Source organism: Takifugu rubripes, chromosome 7 (assembly GCF_901000725.2).
Source record: "Takifugu rubripes chromosome 7, fTakRub1.2, whole genome shotgun sequence".
NCBI classification, from domain to species: Eukaryota; Metazoa; Chordata; class Actinopteri; order Tetraodontiformes; family Tetraodontidae; genus Takifugu; species Takifugu rubripes.
Genome location: NC_042291.1, coordinates 1638339 through 1659442, shown reverse-complemented (window position 1 = coordinate 1659442; position 21104 = coordinate 1638339). Strand labels below are relative to the sequence as shown.

The 21104-nt window shown below is 41.9% G+C and overlaps 1 protein-coding gene across 2 annotated transcripts; it reads right to left on the bottom strand.

Moving 5' to 3' along the window:
- fhl3a (four and a half LIM domains 3a) lies at positions 1–21100 on the bottom strand. 2 transcript variants are annotated; one of them, XM_011605055.2, is made up of 6 exons: positions 20857–21100; positions 4092–4256; positions 3257–3437; positions 1912–2081; positions 1612–1798; positions 1–1185 (listed from the first exon to the last, which is right to left on the bottom strand). In XM_011605055.2, the coding sequence occupies exons 2-6, from the start codon at positions 4245–4247 to the stop codon at positions 1025–1027; spliced, it is 855 nt and encodes a 284-aa protein (XP_011603357.1). In that variant the 5' UTR covers positions 4248–4256; positions 20857–21100; the 3' UTR covers positions 1–1024. The 2 variants fall into 2 exon arrangements, with proteins under 2 accessions (XP_011603357.1, XP_003965712.1); XM_003965663.3 differs by having other exon boundaries at positions 3263–3437; positions 20857–21097.
- Positions 21101–21104: the final 4 nt, after the last annotated feature.

Below are 21104 nucleotides of genomic sequence, written 5' to 3'. Positions count from 1 at the left end.
ACATACACACAGAACGGTCAGTGTAAATTTATTTCCTTTATAACTTCACAAAAAAAACAAAAAACTGAAACATGAAGAATTTGGCCGTATTATATTTTTACAGTAACCTCATACTGTTGTTGCCTCGGTGACACATTCAAATTTGCCAACTCTGACTAACCAGCATCAAAGCTGAGAGCATGAAATATAAGTATTAGTTTAATCAATTCTCTCGTGAAGCTTAACAATGCAAAAAGGACACACAGAGAGTGTTAACAGCGAAACAACTCCTAATTATGGCAGAACACTGGAGACATGCATTCTCCCGCAATACACAACGGTACCACATTTACTTTACAGCTTCTTTTGGTTATAAACGCTGGCTCTTTGAGCAACAGTGAATACAAAAATCCAACATGACAGACAAAAAAAGATAGGAAATGAAGGAAGTTTTGTAAAAAATGAGTGTCACTGCAAGGCCGAACACAAGTAAAGTTACAAAAAGTGTTCCTTTTTATAAAATGGGTCGTTATGTGCACAGATATCTCATTCAAAGTGCAAATAACTTATTGCCTTGTTTATGTTGCTTTTTGACATATTGCAATTGAAATTGCAGCTATAAGATCATCACGACAGCACCTATAGTGTACTTGTAAATAAGCACTGTAAAGTTTACAAATGTGTTCTATCACTGTTCTGAATCAGGGTTTAAAATATGAATGCTTTTCATTTTCAGTTTGGTTCAATGGCACATGCAACATAACGGTATACTACTGTTTTTAAGGCACTCTGTAACTTTGTTTGACAAGACAAAACCTTTTGGTCATTATCTTAAACACTGAGTGTTAAATGAAGGACATTTCATCTTTGCACATGACAGTAGTTCCTGTGTGGCAACAAACCGAGCTGTCATAATAAGATCTTTGAGCGGTGGCATTTGTTAAGCGGCGTTTTCTTCCTCAGTAATGATCTGGGCTTCTTCACTCTCGTGATGAATAGCAAACGTTTAGTCAAGGCAAGGGTGAGTACATGGGAAGCAACTTCTCTATAGCGTGCAAAGGTTGCTGTTGCATTCACGGCACAAGATCTTGTCACCGGTAGGGAAAAAGCCGGCGCCCACCAGCGAGACGGAGCACTGGGAGCAGGTGAAGCACGGCTGATGCCACTGGCGGTCCTCAAACGAGATGTACTTTCCTCCCCCAAAACCTGGGACAACGGCAAAAAAATTGAGACAGTTCAGCTCCTGTGTCCACATTCAGATTTGAATTGAGCAACTGAAGTTGGAACAATTTCATCAAAAAGCCTAAAACTAATTTCTTTGTGAGTCATTCACGTATAAACATTACAAAACAATAAAAGTTAACGTGATTACTCAGAACAGCTTCGCTGTAGCCGTGGCCCACAAACATCAGCGAGACTGTCGTTAGAGCCCGCTCAATCCTGATTGGCTGATTATAGCCGGTTACAACATCTTATTCCAAATAACCACAACGGATTTGACTGATGGAGAAAACAGCCCATTTCCGTAAGACTGAATTTTCATAAACTTTTTAGTGAGAATTTCTCCATTTCCTTTGGGGTGAGCTGAATAGAGGAAATGTTATTGCATGAAACATGGTGATGACGTCTTACCTGTGATGGGTTTAGCGCAGGCCTCACACTTCTTAGCATACAGGTTACCAAAACACTTGAGGCAGTACGGGCTGTCGTCCCGGGAGGTGAAGTGTTGACCTGCGAGCTGTGTCGTACAGTTGGTGCACACGAAACACTCCTTATGCCACGGCTCATCACGATAGGTCACGCCACCTTTGGACAGGGTCTGAAAACGCAGGTCACGAGTTATCAAACTTGGGTGATATTTAGGATAATCCAGGTCCCCTGCCTTCCGATTTCATCTGAATGTTTTTATTATTGTCTTCAATATCTGCTGACCTTTTTACAGCGGGTGCACCGCGGGGCAAATTTGTCCTCATAGCAGGCCACGCAGTAATGTTCATCCTTGTCAGGGATGAAAGACTTGGAGCCAATGGGCTGTTCACAGCTGTGACAGATGAAGCAGCCTTCGTGCCATGTCGAACCCGCATACTCCAACTTCCTCGTCCCTAACGGAGGGAAACGCAGATGAAAGGAAAGGGGGAAAAAAATGGTGGAAAGAATGACTGAGCAGATGGAGAATTGTCTAATTCTATTGGAGATTCATATGCTTCTTTCAAAGGGTTACCACAGTATAGCCTACATTAAACTACCGAGTAAGCTGTGTAGGGATATACAAACAGACCTGTTACCTTGGGCTTCAGGAGCCGAAACAATATAATAAAAATAATATATAATATAATAAAGAAAAGCCCATCCCTCATGTAACTATAGATTTAAAAAAAACAATTTAAAACCACAAACATTTAGTGGTATAATAACACTCTATTACTAATAAGTCATATTACCCATGTAGCAGCCTCAGCTAACGTCGGCTTGCTTACCGTACAGTGGTAATGCTAGCTTACTATTGCTACGCTGCTAATTTGGTGAAGCTAGAAATGCGTTCTCTGTGAAGCGAACTATAATAATTTTTCCTGAGTACACACTCATAATCACATGCCATAACCCCATATGCACGAGATAAAAAATAATGGATGCATGGCATCGTTTGAACTGGTAAGATCATATTTCGTCTTGTTTTGAAGGATCAATAATTTTCCAGATTTAACTTTGTTTATAGTAAATAGTGCTAATGCACATTAGGGGCGTGGCTTTGGTCAGATACCCACGAGGAGGCGAGATTAGTGAATTGAGGCTACATTCAAATCTTGCTAGCAGTTTTAATACTGCAAACTCTACCTTTAATACCTAATATTAAGAGCAATTTACAAAACTAACCCTTAACTTTCTACCATAAATACAATAAATGAGAGTAAAGGTGATCCTGAAGATTTTATTCGCTGTCGAAAAGTGAGATCAATGGCGGTACTGAAACCATTTGGTTTTCATGAGAGCTGCGGCTGTTGAGAGATGAAATTGAAATAAATGATCTCATCTTATTATATCACCAGTATCATGGGAGCACCAGTATTGTTTCCAAGTAATTGGCTTATCTTTGTTTAATTTTAAGGCCTTTTCTGAAATAAAATCAGATGCAACAGTTCAGATGGAACTGTTGATGGCAATTTTAAGACATTGACAAGCATGTTCCTCTTCAATCCTAATCCCCCGCCCCCGTCTTTGGGATATCTGAACCCACAGTGGAAGGGGTCTTTAAATAGCCAAATGTGCTGTTGCAAACCTTCACCTGGCATGACAATCTTGTCGCAGGCGACGCATTTGGAGGAGAACTCATTACAGTAGCAGTCGTTGCAGAGCAGCGCCTCGTCCTGGCTGGTGAAGGGCTCATCCGCCAGCGAGCGATCACAGCGGAAACAGCGGAAGCAGTGCTCATGATAATGCCGGTCCTCGTAGAAGAGTTCCTGGCAGCGACCCAACAACAGCAGCATTTTAAAGGAGACCATCACATTATTGAAATCAGGCTTACGTAAAGATTTCAGTTTTAATAATGCGCAAACCCAGAGTCTGGTGTACGTGGTAGCTATGCATGCTTAGAGACATCCGTGTACATAACGCAGTGTTTAAAAAGGTTTAAACAGAAGTTGAATAGAGTGCACAAAAGGCACGGCGCCAAGAAAATACTGCCTTTATTTACCATTTACTGCCCACATGGGTATGATAACTCACTGGCCCACTCAGCTAAGCAAGCTGCAGAGCACTGCACTGTGTTTCATTCTGTAAACTCCATTAATCTGCGAATGCCAGTCTTAAATCCTCATGGTAGTGGTTTCCAGGATAATAATCAAACTCGATCGTAGAGCAGATGGAGACGTTCCCTCCAGCTGACTGTTTAAAACTTTAACCGAATTGAGGCCAATGGGCTTAATTGGGCTGCCTGTGAACTTCTTAAGCATGTGGTATCATCTATTTCTAGTTAAATGTCATTAAAGCAGACATTTATTGGTCAGATAAAACTTTGCCTGACAGAAAAGACGTGCTTGTACTCAACAAGAACACATTTAATAATGTTTCAGCTCCGTTGGCTGCATGTCTGGTCATGTTGAAATGCCTCTCACCCTTGCGTCATGGCCGATCAGCTCTTTACACTCATCACAAGTGTTTGAGAACAGGCTGTCGTAACATGGGATGCAGTATGGGCTGTCGTCCGATTGGATGTACTTGCGGCCGTACAAGGACTCCTTGCAGTTGTCGCAGTCAAAACGGTCAGCCATGGCAGTATTCTGGAAAAGCACAAACACTCACGTTGGCAATGTAAGGCAGAATAACACACACAAAGAAGACTGGGATTTCCACAGCCTATATTTATTCAGCAAATACTCGGCTCAGGTACGTGATGGATGATAAACCACGCATGCGGGAACAGGTGGAAAGGCAGAGAGTGACAGAGGTGAAGAAGGAGAAAGAGAAATAAATCCTTGTTTTTGAATGCCGCGTAATCAAAGTAAGCCGGAAGCAGGAGGAGGAGGAGAAGGTCAGGGCACCCCCGCTGTGCCTTTTCTCAGTAACTCCAAATTCCTCCTGCCGCTGACAACTGCTTCTCATCTTGCAACATTGGGATTACCAAGAAGCTCGCACATCACCCATTTCCAAATATTTATTTTATCCATGTTTTCCCAAGTAGATCATGGACCACCAACATGTATGCACACACACACTTGGTGCTGTTTAAAGAAGAAAAAAAATAGCCTCCCCTAAGCATGAAATACAACAGTAATAACATGTATTTACAGGAACAGGAGGCTTCAACTGTGCTGCACGTTATTCCTTCTTGACTGAGCACACAAGGTGACTTTTTGTTCAGCGTGACAGTGTGATATAATAATAATAATCAGGCTTTAAACTGCCCGTCCTGCAGCAACGTGCACATGCCAAGCGTATGCATAAACTGCACGTACACAAGACACACATAAAAAATCACACAGAATCTATCGTCAAAGAAAACATCTGTCCCGGCGTCTCACATTTCCTCTGTGTCAGCCCTTTGCCAGACAAAAGCTGTTAATGAGCCGGGGGGGAGAATGTCAAGATCTGACAGCTCTCACCTGCTCGCAGTCCTCATGCTTAACCTGCAGGCTTTTTCACTGTTTCCCCCATACACACTCACTTGCCATCGGGTGGAAATCAGAAGAGAAAAAAACATTGTTAAATGAATGTTATGCGATGTCATGATCAGGACTACTGAGGTGATGTCATCGCATATGAACTTTTTTGACATTTGGTGCTGATTTCCATGCCCTGTGCTGAAGTGGAAGCGCTGTTAATTTATCTTTCCATATGCTGCTCCAGCCTGCCAGGTAAAAGAATGAGCTGAGGCCCGATTCATAAAGCTGAGAAGGCAGAACTCTGACGTCTGGTGTCGGCTTCAGTATTCAAAAGAATATCAAGCAGTTGCTCATTTTTCTCCTCGACATTATTAAGGATCATCGCTCCTAAAAAGCTCTGGAGACAGACTTTTCTGTCTTTCTAATTTTCCCCGACCTAAAATGGCATTCCCATCTCTCTGGATCAGCGTTGGCCTGCTCCCTCTTTATCTACAAGTGTTTTTGTGGTCTCTAAAGAGGCCCACCTTAAGGCAAAGTTAGTCGTGTGCCAGCAGGTTAAGAGTGTGTAACAATATCCTGTCCACCAGTACACACAGACAATCTTCATGACTTCAAAATCAGACTGCGGTCTCTTTTTGACCTCTAGGTTTTAGCGTTTAATGCTATCGGTGTTTGAAAGGCTGATGGCATGGGTTCTCACAGAGAGGGGCCTGACGTCAGTGCACTGACCTCTCAGTGATAAACTGAAGACGTGACTGCATGCGGCCATTTCTGAGCCAAAACCTACATTCCAAAATTAAAGACAAGAGATCTGGGTCACAATGGGCTAGTCTAGAGAGCAGTTCTCACAGGGCTTTGTGTTTACTACCATGTACAAAGAAGATAATTTCCTAGCAAAGGTCCGTTTTCGTCACATCCAGGACCTACTGGCTAAGTACCACAGTCTCGGTTAATAACAAATACCAAAGCTGTGACTGAATTCAACCCCCTGGGAATTGAATGGGCTTCAAAGAACTCTTCACCACAGCCTCAACCCAGAATAATGGTCCAAAGATTTAATTATCCTTCTTTGGCAAAAAGGTAAGAATGCCTGCTTGATGTTAAAAATCTTAAATTTGATTACCCGTAGTAATCCAAGAAGAATTTGTCCTAAAGTCAAAAGTAAAGCTGTATGGGACAGGTTAAATTCACAAGTCCATATCTTGATCTGAAGTTCTTAACGGTCACGTAATCGGCAGAGGCAACTGGAAAACAGGAAACGCAGCTTTTCAAACAGCGCCAAACAGAATTATTCCAAATGTGTTCAACATGAGTTTTCAAAAAGTGCACCCAAACTCACACTTAGATGTGGAAAAGTTGTAGCATAAATGATGGAAGAAGCAGAAATTTAAAAATCAAAGGAAGTCCCCCTTTAAAAATGTGTCGCACGCAGTTGTCCAGTTTTAGTTACTTACCTAGCAAAGTTTTGCAGCTTTTACACAAGCATAACAGGTTTAACCCCTCTTGAAAACCTTTTTGGAGATGCAAATATTGACCCACCGCTAATAAATTATACAACGGCACAGGAATGCCGAGGACTATGCTCTCTTAGTCATGACAACGCTGCCTGATTGGAATTAAGGATGAAGTTCAGGGCCAGTTGTGAGACGCCACAGAGCCATCCACCGGGTCGAGCATCAGGCTGTATGTTGTTGCCAGGAGAAAAAAAGTCATGGTTGGATACTGAAGGGCTAGCAGACGCCCTGATCACTTCAGTCCCACAGGCATGCTTTTAATCCCCAGCCCAAACTTTGCTCACGCTCTGTTTGACTCCAAACGAACACTCCGCAAAGCCCACTGGGAACAAGCCCACCAGTTCTTCCCGCTGTGCATTACAAGAACCTGCATGTAACCTATCTGTTTTTTTAAGCAAAGGCAGAGAACTTGACATTTTGATACATCCTCGGAGCAGATAGAGGATCTTAACTGAAGTGTTTGTACAAGTCCAAAATGTCTTCTTCTGTAATGTCTACTGCAACCTTCATTTTACCTCCAAGAAAGGAGAGAAATATTTTTAAAAAAAAAGTGTGTTCAAGCCAATATAAGAAAATGTAATTTACGGGCTGTCAGAGTATGTCTTGGAAAGCAGACGCTGAATTGCCAGTTGTGGATTAGTGTGATTCAACGGCTAAATGAAGACTAACAATGGAGACAGTCTGGAGACAAAAGCTTCTGGCAAATGACATTAGTCACTTCATGCTTTGTGCACATTTACACATTCTGTTCTGCTTTACACACAGACTTATGATTAAAGCCTCTAAATGTAGTATGAGCTCTAAAATGACCTATTGATCTCCTTTGAGTTTTACTTTCAAAGTGACACAGTCTATACACAACAGCGGATGTATAGGAAGCTTATAGTTACGTCTCTAAGGTCAGCCCGCCATGTTCGCAACCGGCATAAAAGCCAGGTTCCATAACATGAGCAGGAAATTTTCCTCTAATTTTTCAAATGAAGAAATTCTGAGGAAAAACACAGAACACAAAATCAAAGATCAATTTTACTCCAACTTCATTGATTTAATGTCAGAAAATAAACTGTTAAGAATACGTATAATGAATTCCAAAGAAGTATTCAATAGAAAATGGCTAATACTGCTGTTCAGATGGAGCAGCCTAGGTGCGAGTGGAATTAAATCAACAGATGTAGAAAAAAACAAATGAGTACCACCCATACATCCATTTAAACATGTATATGACATGTCAACATTATAAAAACAGTAGAGATCCTGCCACTGTAGCTGATTTGACCATTGGATCCTGAAGGGGGCTGAAACAGCATCACCCTGCAAATGTTGCCTTGGAAATCAAATTTAGTTTACTAAGGATTGTGCAATTGTAGTGGACATGATTTAAAGTGATCGTCAATGAACATAGTTTAAATAATAGCAAATAGCTGGAATTCCAGGACAACGGCTCCTCTATTTTTTCGGTCTGTTTATAGTTCCATTGAGTGCTCGTTTGCTATTCAGTGAGCACAGTCTGATTTTTTTTTTTTTTTTATCAATGAAGTGGCAAAAATAACTAAAGAAATGTGTTGAGCAGATCTCCCAGGACTCTGTTTCCTCTTAAGAGCTATGGGACAAAGGATGCACAACCACAGGCCAAAGAAAAGGGAAATTTTGGAACAAAAGTCAGGGGATTTGACTAAATCATAAACTTAAGGCAAAATAAACCTGATGGGTTAAGATACATCGATGCCATCACATCGTCCTTTGAATAACTGGACGCCTGCCAGGCAGTAAAGCTCCAAGTTGCCTTGGAGATGAAGAAAAACTACAAAAATTCACATTTAAGTCTATGATTTGAGGGCCTTGCTGAGCTTTAATAAATATAGTAGTACGAAATCAAAGGCTGGGGTTGGAAAAGACCATTAGGGAACCTGATTATGGTGGCTTTGGTTATTGATTCCTCTGGCTCCAGACAGCAGAGGGCTTTTCATAAGGGAAACAACATGAAAACATATGAGACATATGTTAATTTAAGTATTTGGTTTTAAGCTTCTGGCAGTAATTCAACTGAGCTCAAGCTCATTCTGGAGCCATCGGTTCTAAATGCTAGTCCATGGCGGCGTGCACACATCGTCCACTTGCAACTTCTACTGATTATGAAATAAAAACTTAAGGGCACTTTTGTGAAATTTACTTTTAGCAATTACCTTAGTAGACGGGACAGAGTTCCCATGGTGGTCTATGAGCACCTGAGACCAATCTCCTGTGGGAGCACTGGGTCAGGCCTGACGAGAGAGCGCACGGTGCAGGAACAGACGCTGGAACACCAACCTGTTATTGTCTCTGAGCACTTAAACATTGCCTAGTGTGGTGAAGGAGGGGACAGAGGACAGAAATGAAAGCTAACATCGTAAACACAAAGGTAGAAATGACTACCTCCAAGAGAAAATGTCACAGTGGCCTTTGTAATTTGTCTCTTCTTGGTGACTTTTAATGACCATGAAAGCGCAGGGACATGCCTTAAAGCTTTTGTTCTGGTGTGCACTGCACCGTGCACTATTACAGAAAAGCTGCGAATGAACAGCAGTTGGTTGGGGAAAAAAAAGACACCTAACCTTCTGGACTCCATCATTTAATTGATTTGACAAGGCGGTTTGAGTGCAATGAAAACATAATAAAAACACAACATAAGCCTGCTTTTCCTTCTGTTTAGTTACACTTAAAACAGATATTTGTCATAATGTGACAGCCACAAGGCACACTGGCATGGGGACATGGCAGCACGGAGGCCCCCATCTCCATGCACACCAAAATTCTGAAGGAAAACAGCTAAATATGTAATTTTCACTTCGTGTCTGCACCGTCTCTACGAGCCTACCGACACCAAACAACACCATCATAATTATAATAATTCTAGAACATCGTCCCAGCTACCGCAAGAGAAGGAAGGAACTCTGAATTTATATTTACTGCTGTGAGGATGGATGAAGGAACACATTTTTGGCCTACATTCGTCTTCCTTTGGCAAAAACGCTACCATACATTAGGTCTTAACATCTGGTTTGCATTGAGGAAACTATGCAGTCGACTTTTGTGTGCCAGTGGAAGTTTTGGAGCGTCCCAGCCTGGAGAATGCAGGGAAGGCTGTCTTTATTCTCTGTCACTGTGCCAGTGTTTGCTGGTAAAAGTTGAAATGGCGTGAAAAGAGAGTGAGAGAAGAGAAAAGCAAATCAAATGTGGAGAGTAGAAAAATGTTTAGAATTGTCAACAGGGTCTTTGGAGATGGTAAAGAATGCAGCGTTAAAAGAGCAAAGGTGTGCTAAGGAGAGGTTCTCAGAAATCATTATTCAACAATAGGATGGAAGGTTATACCTGCTGAACAAAACCATACGGTGACATGTAAACATGCTGTAAATAAGAGAGAAATCTGGGAAAGGTGCTGAAAGATCTCAGGGTAACGGTTAGATTTTCTGGGACCCTCAGTCTGTTGCAGGCTCTACAAAAAATAGGTGGAGTAGGGTTGTTTAATCAGAACAGGCAAAACCTATTATGACTTAATAAACACATTTAATCATAAATACCCAGGAACTCCTGTTTCTTCTCACAGCATATTTGTGGTCACAGAGGGCTCTCTGAAACCACGGCTTCCTCGATAGCTGATCAAAGAGATCGGGAATCTCTTTGAAACCTAAAGCCACCCGGCTCTTATTTGACGCGTCCAATGCTTTTGAAATGGCATTGCAGCGTGTAAAAATAAACATTTCAATACGAGTCTTTTGAAAAAAAATAGCTTTTTCTGGTCTGCCGCTTAAGATTAATACTCCTCGAACTACTACTAATAATGATAAAAGTTCCTTTGGGCATTTTATGCTTCTATTTATACATGCCCCCCACCCCCATTTCCATTTATCCCCCGTTTTTTTCCCCTATTTCATGTACATTACAACTAAACTTATTAAAACAGCCCTGAATTGCTGAAATTGCACAATAGAAACAGTTAATTAGTCACAACAGTTCGACTAGACTAGCCTCTTTCCTCGACAGCTCCCGCCCAGGTGTGTTTTGCATGGGAGGGAACTTGATGAGTGTTCTTGTCCTCCACCATACACACTTTTGTAATAATCTGTCAACATCTTCATCAGCGACTTCAGATTCGAGTTTTCATATTCGCAGTACGGAAGTGCGTTAAGAATTCGACCTGTTTGATTCACGACTGTTGCAACTGACAACATGAAGCTACGTTCACTTAAATGCTACATGATTCACTTTCTGGTTGGGTATTTCCTCCCCCAAAATATCACCACCATAAGGAAGAACTGAAAGAACCCTTTTTCAGAGGCAGTAGCAGAACAGAGATAAACCCGTGTCTGTGTCTTTGTTCCAGTGGCTCCAAGATGTCACTGCAATGGAAAATTACCTCTGGACAGCTCTTATAAATAAACCCAAGTTCTGCAAACTGCCGGATACAAGAGATCTGTGGTCCAACTTTGCCTGCCTCGATTTACACTTTACCATATATGGATTTGAGGCACGTGCAGTTGAGTTGTTGCCATGGACTTGACCATGAAATTTCGCTTCCCAAGAGGATATTTCAACTTTCCAGTTGTTGGGATGATATCAGTCATGCATGTTTATCTTCCTGCCATGGCTACATGCCCTTATTGTTTGCTTTGTTTTTCTTAAAAAGCTGTATAACCGTGACATAAGAGCTACTTATACTACTCTCAAGTGACTTTATGATTTCTTTGTGTTGAGAAAAAAAACATTTGTTGCAGTAAAGAATGAAAGTGATTTATAGATTATTATTTATGGATGAATCAGTCAGGATAAATATGCTTTTTCAAAATCCATTCTATAACTGATTAATAAAATGCCATTTGAAGGTGATTATATACATTCCAAACACAAACAGATTTGCCTGTCCTTTATTTCAACATCCAACCGTTAAATATAACGAAATAGTTGAGCCAAGCAAACAGCATTTCAATGAGGGTGTCATCATGTTTCCTTAAACACTTTCTGACCACAGCTGTGTATCCTTTTGGTCTAAGGTTATTAGTAACACACAAGCACTGAACATGAGGCTAAAGTGTGAACCAAAACACACAAAATGGCTCCTACAGACATGGTCAATCCCAGGTGGTCCTCTAATGTTGCTGAGTCGGCAGAACTAGCCCTGACATCAAGGAGCTGGTCTAAGGTTTCACAGGCCGCATGCTCAGCAATCCAAGCCACACACAACTACACAGTACACACCCACAACTGCAAGCAATTATTTATAACCCATTCAGACTTGTGGCTCGTGGCTGCCCTGATGGCACCTGACCCTGAGGTGAATGCCCAAACAAGAAGGGGATTTTTCTAAGAACGCTTTTCCAACATCTCCTGACGTGAATACTTTGCGTGTGTTTGTTAGCAGGTGAATGTTTCTGATCACATGAAGAAACATTTGCCCTTAGCTGCAGGAATCATCTTTCAGACTCACTAAACTCGCTCCCATCCCGACGAGATGGGTCATTTGAAGTACTGGGTTGGCTCAAAGATTTGAGGTTCCCTGGGCCAGTTTGAAATGACTGGGATGAATATCTAAGAAGTAATTTCCAGTATACGTAGCCATTTTTTCCCCCCTCACAGACATATCTCCATGGAAACACAACAGTATTCCCATTCCCCAGAGCCGTAAACCTCTTGGCAGTCACGATTAGCTCTTGTTTCATTCAATGCACTGTTGACTGAGGACATGACCCGGCATTTTATGGGGTTGTGACGATGTGAAAGTTGATGTGTTGCAACACAAGAAAACAATGACCCCATCGTGGACCTCGAACGTTGTATGTCTGAAGTTTGTTAACTCATTCTAGAATATTTTAAGGGTCTTATGAGATAAACAGACTGTAATTTGCATTTAAATTAACATCTTAAAGACCCCCAAACATATAAATAACCAATATCCGAAACACTCAGGACCTTTTCCTGTCATAAAAACATAATTGTCATCCCTTTTTCTCCTACTTTGAGAACCAATTGTTAATTAATTTTGTCTAACAGGCAACAACATCTGCACCAAATAATAATGAGGAGTCTGAGCCAATATGAAAATACACACCCACTCCGCTTTTTCCTTTTACCCCAAACAAAGACATTTCTGGGAGTTCTCACTCAGAGAGTCATGCACATTTGCAAAACACGGAGTAACAAAGGGAAATGTGAAGGCCAAAGTCCCAGAGATGCACCTGTGGTCACGTATCCGGACAAACAGTCCCATGTCTACAGTGTTTCACGACGTGCAGCCTGAAGGCAGGGGAGGTCGCACAAAAATAAACACGAGCAGCAACTGGCAACAGTGTGCAGCACATGCAGGAAGAGCCGATACTGCTCGCAGTTTGTTTTAGTCTCCTTTTGGAGACTTCCCCTCGGGTGTAATTGCGGCTCGTATTTCCAATCCCCGGCATTTCTGCTCATAGAAGCGTAGCTGATAAGATCAAACAATGTGATGTACTTAGGAAATGAGTTTCTGAATTGGAAGTTATCAGCGTAGTGATCCAGCTATGCCAAATAAAAGAAAAAAATTCTATTCAACCCTGGCCCATTGACTATTAGTCAATCCTCACCCAAGAATGTCATCATCATTTATGAAACCAATGAAGACAAAAGTGGAAAGGAAAGATTTTTTCGGGACATACTTGACCCAATTTTTATCACCTCAAAGTGGGACCATTTCTATTTCTTGTCATACTCTCCATTTATTTTGCTTTTCTCATTTCTAAGTAGGTTAACAGAGAGCTAGCACGGCGCCTGTCGGATGCCCCTCTTTTTCACGCCGATGAAGTTTAGCAATGTGCACAGGTAACTGCTACACTCGTGAAGATGACAGAACTCAGGGTCAGTCACCCCCCCCACCCACCCCCCCGCGCCTTACTACCAGGAGAATGTCGATGAGCTGAAATGGAGGCCTTGTGGCTGAAACAAGCTCACTTCAAAGGTGTCCATAAATCACGCTGCCATGCATCCCATGACTGGCTCCACCATCTGTGTCCTCCAGTGACAAACCCCTCCACTCTTCTCTTTTTCTATGTTGTCATCTTGTTACAAAGGAAATGTGCATATGTGATTTCCCATCGTTATCCCATTTTGACGTGGTATTACTGGGTATTTTGAGTGGCTATAATGATTCAGTAGCATGAATGACCCTCTGAGGTGGGTGGTCTCCTCTCCACGAATGGAATATGTCATGATCGCTGCCTCTTTTTAGTTGCAACACAGCAAAAATAGTTTCAACCGATCCAATAGGTCTCAACAGTTTCCACATTTTGTGATCTATTTTACTGGTATTCTCTAAATGTCTCCTGAAAAACAGTCCTTACAAGGAAACATGGCTGTCACTGGAGACCTCCTAGATTAATAAAGATGTTCGGTTAAGCATTGATAAAAAGAAAGGTGCAAGCCAATGTATAGCAGCAAGTTGTGGCTAGTAGTAGCGTTTTTTTTTTTTGACTTTGCCAGGATAGACCTGTAATCCATCAAGTCTTTATCTCCTTTTGTCACACACTGAAATCTCTTTATCATGCAGCCATGCAAAACACCATTTATCTTCCCCAACTAATTCATTATTGCCGATAAAATGCAAAATCCCATCTGCAGTTTAATGGAGGGACGGCGTGAAAACAGGTGCTTTGGTAAACACTGATAGGGTGGTTGAATTATGTTGTTCCCGTGCAGATCTGTATATCTCTTTCAATCTATTAACCAGTCTTGCCCGACCTCATTCTGCTTCTCTTTCCATAGGGAGGATTGTTGGCTTCGGGCAACGCCTGAACAGTGCTGAGGCTAAACATAAAGCAGATACAAACAAAGTGAGGAGGAACAAGGTTCTAGCTGTGGCTCCACTGCCTACTCATCGATCAGGCAGTGTCTAAATCTGTCTGGCTTTGTGTAAATGAACAGAATATATGGCTCCATGGCTCCCTTGTGAAGCCAGCTTGTGAATGAAGGGTAACAGCTCCATAGCACTTATTTGGAGACAAATCCCTGCACTCAGTGTAATATTCCCATTAGAGATCATTGGAAGCATGAATTAGCGTGACCCCAATGACCCCAATCATCAAGCAAAAGTCTCATAATATAGGATGCTTTTCCTTCCATTTTGTCTAAAACGATTATTAAATCTTACTCACTTTTCCACTCACCACTGTGGAGGGAGCGTGCGATGGGATAAGGGATGGGGAGGTTTAAGGGGGGTTGAATACTTCCACAATGAAATCATGGTGCTTGTGTCATTGGCCCTCTGCTGTGCTTTGCTCACCGTCTGGCCCCTATTTTACTCATTGATCTAATTTCCATTGCCAACACTGGATGTGGTTCTGCATGAAGCCGAATGTTTAGGCCCATTACAGTGCTAAGAGAGCTGCATAGGCATGGTAGACCTCAGGAAAATGAAGAAAAAAACAAGTTAGAGATCTTTTCCAGACTTTGAGAAGGTTTCAAACAGCAGAGTGTAAATTCTGTGTTCAGTTACAAATGCACATGTGCTTTTATCTCGGGTATTAAAAAGCACCTTATATCCTTTATTAAGTAATTATTTTCAGTTTGGAATTATGATGCTTTAGAATCCAAGTTCTCCCTCTATCTAAATATCGCCTCTTCCTAATATAGATAGAATTTATTGTTGTCTATCTGATGGATCCGCTGGTTATTGTAGTTCTGAATGCGTCCTTCGAATGCCTTTAGGGAAGTTAAGTTTGGAGGCCAGATTTGTGTGTCACATTTGAGTTATTCCACACGTCATCCCACAGGGTTTGAATTGCTTTGCAAAATTGGGTCGGTTGTGCCAAATATCACCAGGACCGAAAGCTGTCTTGTAAATGAGCGTTGGTCATTGCGCAATGGTGCGCACTGGTTTTAATGTTATGGTTGATGGATGAATATGTAAAGCCTGCTTGCAAATGTCCTATAATGATAATTTGCTGCTGCTACCATCTCTGTAGGTGGTTTGGATGAATGACAGAGATATACAGACTGCACCCCGACCCCATTTGATACATGGGCCTTTATCCGTCACATCAATCCACCGACATCACAGAAACAGCCTCATTTTGAAAGCATAGCTGCAAAGAACTGAACAATAACTCTTGTTGAGATAAGAGAATTATTAGTATTCTACACCTGATGAAGATTTATCTAAAGTGCCGAGGGGCAGCTCTTTCTGCAGCGATTTTCAGATGATAAAAAATGTTTAAAATAGCAGGATGAATGGCTTTAAAATATAAATATTATGAAGACATGACAGCGACAATTAGGTCTAGGCATCCGTAACTGTTCCCCATAAATGAAATTTATGTAACTGCTACAAATCCACGCGCACTGTAACATATGTGTATATATAGTGTAATATAAGTGTCTGATACATTTCTGTGCAGTTGTAGAAGAAAAGCGTGAATCTATGGTCTGTGATTTGCATATTTACAAATGCTTTATCTGTTTTTGTGATGGCTGTACATTGTGCAAACCATTAAAGACTGCCAGGATGGTAAATGTGTTATATTTATGTTATAAATATGGTTTATGTATCAATGCGGCCTTATATTGTGAGTGTCTGTATGTGGAAACGACTTAATTCACGAGGATCTATCAGAAGCAACTGATTGTGTTTGAGTACCAGACAAAACAGTTTCCTGTAGCAACACGAGGCCTGTAAATCATTTGCTCATTAAGGAGAAATTTTAAAAGCTCTGTTCTCCCTCTGGCCTGAGTTATGTCTGAGTACTCAAACATCCTGAGCTCAAAAAGAGTCGGCTGCCTGTGAACACACTGTCAAACCAAACAGTGTACTTCACTCTAATGACCTCATTGCACCACCAGTTTGAAGTACTGAAATCACATAAATTGAATGAGAACTAAGGCCAGATGCTTCTTGTCAGTCACAACATGTTCTTCTGCATTTGTGTGCACCAAGGAAACCTTTTGCAAGATGTAGACGTGGTACACGCAGCATAAACCACGTGCAGGATCCTTACTTGTCACTGATTATGCTTTTCTGTGGCAGGCCGTTGAGAGATGCGCCCACAGTCAGTAATAGTGTGTTTGAGCCACTCCTCTCCATCCCGTCCTTTCATTTTCCTCTCAGAACTCCAACTGAAGACCTCCTTCGGCCCCTGTTACTTGTCATACATCACCATCATCTCCTCGCGTCCTTTTATAGCCACAGTTGGGACACTTGCTGCCATTTATGGCCGCTATCCCACAAAGGTGAGAAAGCAGGGTGGCAAACCAGGCTGGGAAACATCCTCCTTTGTTCCGTTTCATATTGAATGCACCTCTGACAGCGTTACAAATGAGTGCCAAAGAATGCCCGAATGTTGCTTTTCTCAATGCCTAGCATAAATCCACACCTCAGTCTATGTAGCAATTCTGGCTTGCCTCAGCCTGTCAACTTTGCAGATCGCCTCGCAGACAGAACCCGAGAGCAAGACATGTTGTGTGTGTGTGTGTGAGTGAGTGTGTGTCTGCATTACATGCCGCCGATGTCACATTCTTGATTGCTGCACTAGTTTCTTCACGCAGAGCAGGTTTTTAAGTGTTTACTTTCGGTGAAGGGGAACGCTCTCGCTCACAGCTGCACTCCAAACAAACACTCGTGCATTTATCAGCGACAAGATAAAACACATCTAATCTGGACAAGTAACAGCCTTTTCACGCATTCCCAACAAGTCAAGTCTTTCTGGTTCATCAGTGGAAGACTGTTGTGTTACACAAACACCCACACGCCTACCATCAGCACACAGCCTGGGATCATTCTTTACAGATGTTGTAGCCAATTAAGTGTAAGGGGAGCAATCAAGCCCTAATGCAGTCAGAATTGTGGCAGGTTGGAGCTGCTGGCCATATAAAGACAAAGCTATCACATCAGCCAGGGAGTGATGTTACACTTGTGGAACCGGTGGAACAAACAGCATAAGCTGCCAAGGCAAAACTGCATCTCTAACACATCTGTTATGAGGTAATTGTCCACCGAACATGTTTCTGAAGAGGAAAATCCCTCAGTCGACTATTTTTGAGTTTACACTGTTACAAGTGCTTCACTTTTTAAAAAGTGACCAGTTAAGTCTCTTTTATTATTGTGTTATTTGAGTCCTGACGTGTATGAATGCATGTCTAAAATATGGTCTCAAATAAATGCCAGAATGGAACAAATGGAGGGGGGGTTGGAAAGACAACTGCGATAGTAATAGTTTGGCAATATTTCAGTGTTGTAATAGCACACTAGGTGCTTTATCGTAAAGGTTCTAACTAAAAGCAGCCATGCAGGATGTATTTGTCATTTCGTTATATTTTTCTAAACAAATATAAAATGACTACAATGAGAAATCTGAAGATAAAATAAGGAAAACATCAGGATTAGTAAATAAAAAAATAAAGGCTTCATGTTACTGGTGCAGGTGACAGATGAAGGTTTGCATCACAGAATTCCAGTTATCTAAAGCCTGTCATAATGTACATTTGCTTCCGTTGACACCCAATCCTACCCTCCTGCTCCTCGGCCAGGGAGCAGAAAAACAGCCGTGGCTGACTCATGCATGCTCGTAGGTCCCACACAATCTGATGATGCATCAGTGAATCAAAACTCTGCCCCCAATAAACCTCTGTGAGAAAACGCAGAAACACGAACGGCGGAGTGTAGCAATAGTCTGATTTGTCATGAATATCGGCGAGCCAAAGTGGAGAATATGACATTAAAGACTGAGTAAAGAAACACTGATACATTCTTTCATGGCTTATAATCAGTCTCTATTGAACTAGCAAATGGGCACTCATGAGACAAATGCTCTTCTTAGAATTTGCTATTTCCTTTAAAATCAGACCTTCCTTTGAGGCCAGCAGGTAAGTGCCAGCTATAGATCTGTAATTGTATGCCTAGAAGGTGTAATTACCCCATTAAAAGCGTCAGTTACCTTTTACACTTCTTTTCTTCCTATATAAAGTTTATATTCTCTTTACACAATATACCCCATAACGGAAAGTTTTAAGGTGTGCAAACTAACAGACGAGACAGAAAATGAACAAGGCATGCTGACTGGATTGTGAGAGACTACACATTGCCTCCTACGGGGGGGGGGGGGGGGGGGGGGGGGGGGGGGGGCTGACTCAGAAGATCAAATTTCAGACGTTTACCAACAAAGCATTCATGGAGGAAGTCTAGTGCCCCTCTCAATAACACCGATGCACCTGGCCATCCTCACACAGGAAACCTGAGGTCACTTCCTCCCTTTTCAGGGAATTCAGACACACTGCTGCTGCTGGCCACGTGCCCCCGCACCCCTACTGGGTAGGATGTGGGGACTCACTGACTACCAGCAGGAAATAAAACGGAAACACACACAAGCACGCACACACACACAAGTAAAGAGAAGATTTCAACTTGGAGACGGTAAACCACCAGGGCTTAAAACAAATCAATTTCAGAAGCTCAGAAATTGTGTTCATGACAAGTTCCATTAATTAAATATTCAAGTTTTCCTTTTTGGACTCACATGTAACACAGATGTGACACTTCTTTGCCTAAGCAGCTAAATGCTGGGTTGAGCTGCACTGTCTGATTATGGTTGAAAGAGGCTGAAAGCAAGTTACACATATCAACAGATGTGTGTAAATGTGTAAATTACTACAAATTTAAAGCCCAACAACTCAACCTTTAGGATATTACACACAGACCTCATCAGAGCAATTTGGAAAAGCCTCGGATTGAACAGAATGGGCTATAGAGCCGTGGAAACTTTGCAAGTTCTCTCAAACACCCTGCAGGGACAGATGGCTGCAGAACGTTAAACAGCTTAAACAAGGATCTAAATTCTGCTTCCTACCAACCTACAACTACTTGACCACCGGTTCTCCATCATTATCCTTGGCCTCTATTTAAACTATGCCAACCTATAAAACCAGCCACAACCACGAGCGAGTTATTTAGCTAAAGTCCCACTGCAGTTTAGAGCTGGCCGCTCTCCAACCGCCACACGGGGCTAACCTTTGGAAAACACTGAGACGTCCGAAGAATGCGGCCATGGTCAATGAAACAGACAGGCAGGGAGGAAGAGGAAAAAGGGAAAACAAATACATTATACATCCCATTGGCTCCACAGGGCAGGCTTCCCAGATGTGAAATGGGACGTAATGACTGGTTTTTGGTTAGGTTATTTCTGCTTGTGACAAACAGTTTGTATAAAAGCTGGCACGGCTGAAAAGCATCATGCCAAAGATGCCATAGTCCTTAAATACACACACGCACACACATACATTTAAAGATTGCTTTGTTCACTTAGAATTGATTGATAATTAAATCCAACAGGAAAAATGATCTTATTATGCATGTGGACCTAAAAGTTTGGCCAGATGCTACCTAAAAAAAATGCTCATTGAATGTTGATATTCTGAATTTTTTTTATCATTTCTTATGTCGAGATGACTAAAAAAAAGGGAAACACTCCTTTTTTCCCTGTTGGAACTCAAACAGGTGAGAGAAACAAAGTCCATAGGCGGTACCAAGATGACGCAATAGGTGAAGTAATCATTAAGGGATGACATTTGTCCTGTGATGACTACGAGAGCTGTGATGATGAAGCTGCATCACAGACACACCCATTCCAAACACGCTACCAGAGACCACTTCCTGCTGCTGCTGCTGCTGCTGCTGAAGGAAAGACAACTTTAGAACTTTGCTGTGTGAGGCCTTCCCAGTCACACACACATACACACACTCAGCTGGGAGCTTCTGTGACACAACAGTTGCTCCTTAATCCGTGCTCCGCAGAGATTCCAATACAGCTTCTTTTTTTTTTTTTTTTTTTTTTTACTCAGCTACTTATATGCATCAGACAGATTAGAAAGGGAACACGGATTTGATTATAGAAACGAGAAAAAAAAAGGCGTCCAGAGCAGCTCAGTCATGTCAGGAAGTGAGTTCTCTTTTGTCCTCCTCTCCTCAGGCAGTGTGTTTGATAAAGGTGTGAAGCACTGAGGCTTGTCACGACCTCATCGGCTTCAAAGTTTACACTCCCAGATTCACTCAAGACATCAAATACGACTTTTACCCCAGACACCAAACACAACAAATCAAGATCATTGCAGAAGAATAACGCTCATGTGTTTCATTCATTATCACTAAAAACCCGAGTTAGTCTTTTACATGAGGTTTAAGGTTGCTTTTCACGGTAAAAGACCTTAAACGTTCAAAAAGTGGTGTCATTTGAGGTGTCTTTTGAAAAGAAAAGAATTAAAAAGAGATAATAAAGTCCTACCAGGGGTGATGTGTTGTGCAGCAACAGTTCCTTCTCTCTGTCACAGGACAGCCGCTCAGATCGCTCCCTTCCCCGGCAGCTCTGGAGCGTCGCCTCTAGCTGGAAACCTTTTATTTTATTTTTTTTAAGTTTTGTATTTTTTCCCACCCTACTGTCTCTTCTGACAATAGTCAAACCTCTGCGGTGCAGACTGATGCGGCTCGCCGGTTACATTTGTCCCACTACCGAGGAAGTTGCGTGTGGAGTCA

Bases quoted from the DNA above. Each gene is read 5' to 3' on its own strand.
- fhl3a (XM_011605055.2), bottom strand. From the start codon at position 4,247: ATGGCTGACCGTTTTGACTGCGACAACTGCAAGGAGTCCTTGTACGGC. The intron at 1,799-1,911 runs GTCAGCAGATAT...CTGCGTTTTCAG, and splicing joins GGTGCACCCGCTGTAAAAAG to ACCCTGTCCAAAGGTGGCGT. The intron at 1,186-1,611 runs GTAAGACGTCAT...CCGTTGTCCCAG, and splicing joins CTGCGCTAAACCCATCACAG to GTTTTGGGGGAGGAAAGTAC.